This window comes from Olea europaea, unplaced genomic scaffold (assembly GCF_002742605.1).
Source record: "Olea europaea var. sylvestris unplaced genomic scaffold, O_europaea_v1 scaffold1415, whole genome shotgun sequence".
NCBI classification, from domain to species: domain Eukaryota; kingdom Viridiplantae; phylum Streptophyta; class Magnoliopsida; order Lamiales; family Oleaceae; genus Olea; species Olea europaea.
Window position 1 is genome coordinate 20,638 of NW_019231680.1, and position 8,309 is coordinate 28,946.

General features: G+C 31.2%; 2 protein-coding genes across 3 annotated transcripts; both read right to left on the bottom strand.

Moving 5' to 3' along the window:
- Window positions 1-861: 861 nt before the first annotated feature.
- On the bottom strand, window positions 862-1,741 carry LOC111375772 (protein EPIDERMAL PATTERNING FACTOR 1-like). Its single transcript, XM_022998656.1, has 2 exons — window positions 1,613-1,741; window positions 862-1,352 (listed from the first exon to the last, which is right to left on the bottom strand). Exons 1-2 carry the CDS (start codon window positions 1,695-1,697, stop codon window positions 1,093-1,095), a joined length of 345 nt encoding a protein of 114 aa, XP_022854424.1. The 5' UTR covers window positions 1,698-1,741; the 3' UTR covers window positions 862-1,092.
- Window positions 1,742-4,309: 2,568 nt separating this feature from the next.
- Window positions 4,310-6,943, bottom strand: LOC111375777 (vetispiradiene synthase 2-like). 2 transcript variants are annotated; one of them, XM_022998660.1, is made up of 6 exons: window positions 6,728-6,943; window positions 5,805-6,382; window positions 5,425-5,643; window positions 5,194-5,332; window positions 4,827-5,072; window positions 4,310-4,730 (listed from the first exon to the last, which is right to left on the bottom strand). In XM_022998660.1, the coding sequence occupies exons 1-6, from the start codon at window positions 6,860-6,862 to the stop codon at window positions 4,434-4,436; spliced, it is 1,614 nt and encodes a 537-aa protein (XP_022854428.1). In that variant the 5' UTR covers window positions 6,863-6,943; the 3' UTR covers window positions 4,310-4,433. The 2 variants fall into 2 exon arrangements, with proteins under 2 accessions (XP_022854428.1, XP_022854427.1); XM_022998659.1 differs by having other exon boundaries at window positions 5,739-6,382.
- Window positions 6,944-8,309: the final 1,366 nt, after the last annotated feature.

Consider the following 8,309-nt stretch of genomic DNA (forward strand, 5'->3'; position numbering starts at 1 on the left):
TATCTTCACATCAACATTTTCTACGAAATATTTTCTTTTAAAGAACTCTACATTGACACTTCACCCTAAAATAAATCACAAGTGACAATTAAGTACTAATTGATAAGAAAAGAACTACTAATTTTTACAAATTGGTAGAACACCATAAAATCATTACTAATTGTTTAAATAATTGACAAAAATCAAAATTTCAAAAATCGATCACAAATATTACCAATATTCAACATTCTCATAATCAAAATCCTTAATATTAAACAGAAAAATCACATGATCAAGAAAATTTTTGCTACAAATTTGAGGGTCCAAAAACATGTGAATTTTAAGAAAGAAATAAATTTTGAAAATATTTCAAAACGAGAGCAGATTAAAAGAAAATTTTTTAATTTCTTGTTGAGGGAAGAGAGTCAAAAAATGTCGCCGTGCACTTAGAGTTGGAGCAAATTAGTGTATGGGTTGGACTTTAAATTAATGAAAGACATACCTATTAAAAAAAAATGATCATGGGCTTGGGCCAAAAGTCCAGTGCGGGCATTTGCCTGCACTGGACTGTGCATGGCTCCACCCATGCACATACGGAATGTGTGAATGAAAAATAATATTTTTCGAATTTTATTAAAAGTAAAGAAAATCTTCTTATAATTTCTTAGACGTTTCTGAAGAATTTTGGCTTTTGAAACACATCCCAAGAGTTAGTTCCTTAAACATTTTCGTGCAGCTTATATCATAACTTCTTGCTACAAGCATGATAATAATTCTTATTTGCATTAATTCATTAAAATTGTGTATTAATTAAGTAGCATAAATATTTCTTGTTATTAATAAATATTATAATTGATTGGAATTGAATGAATTCAAGAATACTTTCATTTTTAATCTCAAATAACCGGACATGCTTGTTTTTCTTGGTTTCTTGAGCATGCAAGCATTCTTGATCAAGTTTCGTATCACATATATAAAAAATCCCATTACCCTATTAGCACAAGCGCCAATTTCATCTTTAAAGAGATGATAAATTAGAACTTGAAACTCTTTGATTCCTCAAAGGAAATCTATAAGAAAAAAAATACGAAGAATCTTAGACAAAATGAAATACTATGGAACTGGATATGACTTGTTATGACACATGCATTTGTAGGCCATTGGACATGTCTCGGCTTCTTCGAGCGATGAGCAGACAAAGCTAACCATAACCAATCGACACGGTGTGCACGATCCACACGCATGCGAGCAATCAGGTAATCTCGACCCAGCGATCTGAAGCGTATCAGCTCTTCTATGCATCAATGGTGCCCTTTCGTGATCGACATACAAATCAGGTTTCTCACTTGCTTCCTCCTTGCTAGACCCATTATCTGCCAAACATAATGTTAGTTCCATAAACGCCACCTTCGCTAACTGATATATATTTAGGCATAAGCCCGACAAAAAAATTTATCTTGAAACCTTTTCTATCGACAGAAAAACCATATTATGATTTTTTGGGTCGTTAAAAGTGAAGTACTTGCTTGGGAAAAGTTAAACAAACATTTTATCAACTTTCATCAAAAACTTCATCAATAAACCCTGAAATATCTTGTATTAAATTAAGAACAAGAAAAAGAAAGAACTTTACGGGAGTGTAGCTTGCCAATGTGCCTTGCATGCATGACGAATGGAAAGAGGAGAAGTACAAAGCAAACAACATAACCCTTCATCATTTTTCTTCTTCTTAATAACGTAATCGAGATTGATCAATCCAAAACTCAAAACTTGATGAAGACGAATTGCATATAGAACGAAGAATATATATATAAAGGCCCTAATGGGGAACATAAAAAGTGTATTGAAGCAAGTCACAGGCAAAAGTATGATATGTGAAAGGTCACATGAAAAAGAGAGATGTCACAGGGTTTTAACCTTATGAGCGATGGTGATGAACTTCGCAGTCACACTTTTAGAAAGAAAGGTTGTAATGAACAAAGTTACTGATATCAACAGTGCCTATTTTACGTGAGTGAAATTGAATTGGGAGGCTTGAATATTGTCCAGCAATGGCAGTCTTAAATGCAGAGAGAACAGTTCTCAAGTTAAAATTTTCAAAGGGTAGTAAATTTGGTTCTCTATCTAATGTGACTCTCATTAATATTACCTTAGTTTTTTCATGGCATGTGACCTTTGTCAATTTATTCATCATTTTGTCTTTAATATTGATGGTATAGCAACATTCTTTGTGAAGTACCTGAGAACTAGCTAATCCTACTAGTTGGAAGTTGGAACTTGATAATAAATAGTCCTTGACAAGTTAGATTGGAAATTTGGAATATGAACCCGACTTCACAAGATTAAGAAAGAGTACTACCCAAAATTTAAAGAGTACTCCACCCAAAATTTGTCAATTAACGAGTTTAGGTCCCGTTTGGTACACATTAATGTAAAAATGAAAATGAAAAATATAGTCGTTACGGGCTTCATACAAAAGATAGAAAATCAAATATGGTGGCTTGATGTGATGGATAACGGTCATATTTTTCATTTTAATGAGCAAATAATGGTAAACAAACGGGGGCTTAGTTATAAAAATGATACAACAAAATTAGATTGTATATATATATATATATTTTTTTTTTGGGTTTATTTAACCCATGTTTGGTACACATCTTAAAAAATTCATTTTTTTTAAAATTCTTTTTCAATATATGTTCTTTCAATAAAATAATTTATTGATTTCGAAAATTTAACATATCCAGAATATGATAGAACAAGTTTTATTTCAGAATATATACTCTGCCTTCTTTGATATTGATGCGAAGTTTAACAAAGAAACATTGAAACAATTCAATGCAAAAAAATAAATAAAGAAGTAAAGAATTAATAGTTATTGAAATATAATAGATAGAATTAGGAGGAATAGGATTGTGATGTATAGTTATCATAAGGGGTTTGGCTCAATACCATATTAGAATAATGAATAATTACTTAAAGAAAATATCCTATAACAATATTTTTGGTTGAAAATAGTAAAGTTACTTTTTGTCTATATTTGACACTTACTTTTCTCTACATTTCCGTTAAAAATTATTATTTTTGAATTAATTCTTTCATTTCGTGTCCAAATAGGTATTTGGCTTATTTTTAACTTTGATTAATGAAAAATTTAATAATGTCAAAACTTACTTATTTACTTTTTACCTAAAAGAATAACTTACTCTTTTCTTAAGTTTAGTAGAAAACTCACTATTTAAATCTTACTCAAATAATTAACCTACTTATTTTTAATGTGATACATCAATTTTATTTTTTTTAAAATAAACTTAACATATTTATTTATAAATGAATTTAAGTATTGTTTGTCTGGAATTGAGATCAAACAATAGGTGATGATAGGGTGCAATTTTTCAAGTGCAATGAAAGCACTTCGATTCATGAGCTTTGGATAGGTGCATTCTGAATCACCAAATCATGGCCCAATAGGAAGAGTGTGATCTAATGGTCCAAATGGTTATGTGCACCAAAAAAATTAAAAAAAAAATGTAAAGATATATTAAAATTTATAAATAGGACCTCTTAATTCAATTTTCTTTACTCCAAATCAAATCCAAAATAATGAAATCTTATATTGTACTTCTCGTTTTAAATCCTATCAAACATTTTCAATTTTTTGTTTTGTTTGTTTTTAGTTTTAGTTTTCGATATCATCCCACCTATGAGTACGGTCAAACTTCGTTTCGCCCATCAAAATTATTTCATTGCATTAAGTTTAGAAAAAAAATATTTTATCTTGAAAGACGTCTTTCATAAAACCTAATAACGAGTGTAAGGAATGAAATCCCTCTTAAGAAGAATTATAACCACATTTATAACTTCATTTTATCTCTTTTAATTTCTACGTTTTTGTAAGTCGCAAATTTCCTATTTTGCATGCATGTGTTTAAGTTTTCATAATATAAGTTATGTTCTAATTTTACTACTTGATTTGTAATACAAATGTTAGTTTAAAAAGTAAATGCATCGGACCTTGATGCATGCTGCATGTGAAGGCTATTTGATTCGAATGGGGTTGATTGGAGCTTGACTATTATTTGGCATTAAATTAGTATTTTACGGAACTTGAACAAGATTATTTGACTACAATTTTAGTGTTGATTATTCTACTTAGTATCGGCTATTAAGCATTCTAGATAATTTACCTAAGATCTTTTGGCGTTTTTAATGTTGAATTTTCTCGTCTCCGTTGTTCATTGGAAGACAGCCCTGATTTTCATGCAGGGTTTTGACGATTAACATCATGCATATTGAAGAATAAATGACTTTGAAAAGGATGAATTTATAATTCACCAAATTGATTGCAAACATTAAACAGTCTCAAAGTTTTATTTTATGACATTGATATAAATATAAGAACTACTTAATATTTGAATATATCAATTTGTCCCCAGCTTGTTCGCAAACAATATTTAGACCTCGAAGAGATCAATAAACATAGCAATAATATGAGGTTTCAGAACTTTTTCTGGTTGTGTGTATCCATCTTCGTTGCCTTTATAAGTTACGTCTATATTACGTTCAAGGTTGAGAATTCGCATTAAAATTTCTCGAGAAGAGGAAGTTGGTCGGAGGCACTCTTCATTAATATCCTTCCATGCATTTGTGGTCATTTTCAAAAATTTATCCACGGCAACTTCTTTAGTCACACCATTCTCAGTCATGTATGAATCGATTCCGGTAGCAATTTGGCCCCTTTCCTTCTCAACCTTCATTAAGATATAATTTAGAAAAAACAATTAGATAAGAGACTTAAACTTGCTTGTGGAATTGATGTTATTGTATAGACAATTTTTATTTCGTACCTCATAGGTAGCGATGTCATCAATGAATCGACATATTATGAGGCTGGTCATAAGAATTTTAGGTTTATTGCTTAGCCATTCAAAGTCTTCCTTGGTGACAGACTTGATCCCCAATAAGGATGTAAATGTGTGATAACAATAAGTGCATGTAATTAAGGCATTGCTCATGTACTCAGAAAATGGTGGCAAGTGTCCTTCAATGAACCACTTGGCTTCCACATAGTAAGCCCTCACAAGTTCTTTCAACTAAAACAAATTAATAGACATTTCTATAAGTTAACAATTACAATTTAAATATATAAGCTAATAACAAGCAACAAAAAAAGGAATAAAATAGATGTGGATTACTATAAAATGTAATACTTACTGCTTCTTTTGCATAATGGATTGCGTAAGATCTTCCTTCCTTTGAAAGTTCTTCATCAAATTCCTCGTAAAGATTCAAAAGAGCACTATAGAATGGTTTGATGTACTCTGGCAACCGTTCAATTTCGCTAATATCCCACCTGGACAAAAAAAAGGATATTATGTTGATTACAATCATGAATAAACAACTGTATTCCTATTGTGAGTACTATTGAAAGAAAGAAATATGAACCTTTGAATGGCCTCTGTAAAAACTTCTAGTTCTTCGACAGTACCATAAGCGTCATATGTATCGTCTATTATTGATGTCATTGCAATGGTTTTGGTGAGCATGATTCGAGCAGTTGAATATTGAGGTTCATGATAAACTCCCACGGCCCAAAAAAAGGATTCGACCACTCGGTCTCTAGCATATGGAAGCTTAGAAACAAGGTCCAACTCCTTCCACCACCTGCAATATGTATAAGAATTTTTATTTTTATTTTTTTTATCTATTAGTGTTCATGGACAATCACAGAGCTATCAGTGCAATTTTAAGAACATTACCTTGAGACTTCATATAGATCTTGTTTGTGCAACATTTGCAGTGAATTATAGTCTAGTTTGGCAAACCTCAGCAGTAATTCTTCCTTGAACTCATCTTCTTCGTAGATAGAGATAAAATTGTGTGCCTCAATTCTTGGGTTCCCGAAATGGATGGATTGCACTAGGGCATGAGCTACCTGTTTTGAAATGGTAGAACTTAGATGTGGCGCCATGGATTTCAGGTTGTTTGTTGTGAAAGCAATGGCATCTTCTAGTATATCTTCTCCATGCACTCTTAAGTATGCTGCTTCATATAAGCTCAGCAAGCCTCTCGTATCACTCTTAATATTTTCTTTGAATTTTCCATTCTCGTCTATGAATTTCTTAAAGATGTCACAAGATATGCGGTAGCCATGTTGCCTGAATAAACGAAAATGAAGTGCGACAATGTATAAGTCATACGCTTCATCTGCATAATTTGAGTTAAGATTAAAGAAGCGCTCTAGTAGTTCGCCAATCTCTTCTTCAAACTGATATGATACACCCAAGCGCTCCAATGTATCAATCAAATTCATAGTCTCCACCATGTATTTTCCTTGAACTGTCAGCATGCTTCTTACTTCATTCTTTAACCCTTCAATCTCCTTGGCATATTTTTCTGCTAACTGTTCGGTTTCATAAGAACAACATATAATGAGTATCCTAGCATCAAATTAATGTTACTATCAACATATACTACCAGGCAGTAATTTTCAATTAAATTTTCCCAAAGAATCTTCCTCAAATGATCTTCTATCCACGCAACAAAATTATATTTTAAACAAAACAAGATTTTTTAGAACCATTTCAAACAGTTTATTTTGAAAATGTTCCTAAATCTAGGCAATTTGAAGTTCCCATCCCAAATTATAAATGAAAGGGTTTCCATGTAGACTTTGTATTGTAGAGATTTGCACAAAAAAAATGTATATATCTAGAACCCATAAAAAAAATGAAAGGATCAATAATACCTCGGTATCAAAAGAAAATTCGATAAATTGTTCACCCCATAAGCTGGGAGAGAATTTTGCGACTGGACGAACAATCTCTTTTTCACAGTTTGTAGCATTTTTAACAAGAGCAGGTGCCATACTGATTCCAGCCATTCTAGTATATAGAAGATGTTATTATGGTATGTAGTAGAGGAACAATGTATTTTAAAACGTAAACTCTTGCTGATGATGGACACTAAAGATCAACTTCTATTTATAGTTGAAATGAATGGCGAGTATGATATTCCATTCAATAGTAGGTGAGTATTCGACTACTATTATAGAGTACAAACTGACGACTCAATACTAATGTTATTACTATTCTTCATTTTTGACTAATTGGACAAGGAGGAGTTCCATTCAATAGTAGGTGGCTAGACGACTCAATATTAATGTTATTACTATTCTTCATTTTTTACTGATTGGACGAGGAGGGATTTTCCTTTGCATCTAAGGATCACATACTTTGACAAGTATACGACGTATTCTTAGAAAAAATGGAATATTATGGGACGGGAATATTTGTATCCCATTGGACATGTTGATAAGTGTTATTTATATACTTATCTTGACCTTTAAATAGGAATATTTGAGATTACTTTTGGTTAATTATAATTTAATCTCGTGTGTTTATTGTTTGTTAAGTAAAACTCAATGATTGAAAGTGAAGTTAGAAGAGATGAACCAAAAAAGGGGAAAAAAGATTATTTTCGAAAGTCGAGAACCAAATTGCAAATATCAAATAGTTAATTCAGACCACATATTGATGAGTAAAGAATGCGGGCATTCAAATGGACAAGAATAGAAACCAAAAGAGTGAAATTACATGAAAATGACCAACTCATACCCTAGAGGAATTTCAAGCAAATTGGTCCCAGACTTAACTTGCCCATCGAACGCATGCATGAAAGCTGATACACACCAATTTTTCTCAAGATTCTATTAAACCCACAAAAAAAAAAAAATAATAATAATAATAATAAATAAATAAAATAAAAAATCTTTTTCTAAGCCCAATGTGAAGGGGGAAAAAATACACCAATCTTTTATTCTTTTTTTCTATATTTCAGAAAATGTATTTTCTCCATTGCCCAAATTAATTAGACGATCTTGTCTAAACAATTTGTCCCAGTTTCTCCGCTGTGCCGAAAATTTGATTGAAATTTGCATAACAAATTGGCCATGGATGAGCCAATTTTTGTACTCCTCTTTCTCTTCATATCTCTGATTAAATAGTAACTCCTATTATTTTGTTTTCCTTCAAATTTGATTTATGATATGGACACTTGTATGGCAATCAATTGGGGATATTGTCACTAGAAGTTTAATAAATTCTCGATTATGAGACTTAATTGAATTTCTCCATATTTTCATTTGGTTGGTGGTGCACAGGTTTATCTAGTTTATAAAACTTTTGCCATTTTTTTATTTTTTGTTCTTCTTTATTTACTATTAAATTTTTTATGTTGCCGTAAAATTTTAAAATATACTCTAAAAATAGAAATCTGGATACAAACACAAAAGAAAAAAAAGAGGTGAAGAGTTAATCTGTTAATAATGG

What these genes read in the sequence shown, in the direction of transcription:
- LOC111375772 (XM_022998656.1), bottom strand. Translation starts at nt 1,697, where the DNA reads ATGATGAAGGGTTATGTTGTTTGCTTTGTACTTCTCCTCTTTCCATTC. An exon ending in CATTGGCAAGCTACACTCCC is followed by an intron (nt 1,353 to 1,612) that starts GTAAAGTTCTTT and finishes TATGTTTGGCAG; the next exon opens with ATAATGGGTCTAGCAAGGAG.
- LOC111375777 (XM_022998659.1), bottom strand. Translation starts at nt 6,862, where the DNA reads ATGGCTGGAATCAGTATGGCACCTGCTCTTGTTAAAAATGCTACAAAC. An exon ending in GATCTATATGAAGTCTCAAG is followed by an intron (nt 5,644 to 5,738) that starts GTAATGTTCTTA and finishes TACATATTGCAG; the next exon opens with GTGGTGGAAGGAGTTGGACC. An exon ending in TTTACAGAGGCCATTCAAAG is followed by an intron (nt 5,333 to 5,424) that starts GTTCATATTTCT and finishes TTTTTTGTCCAG; the next exon opens with GTGGGATATTAGCGAAATTG.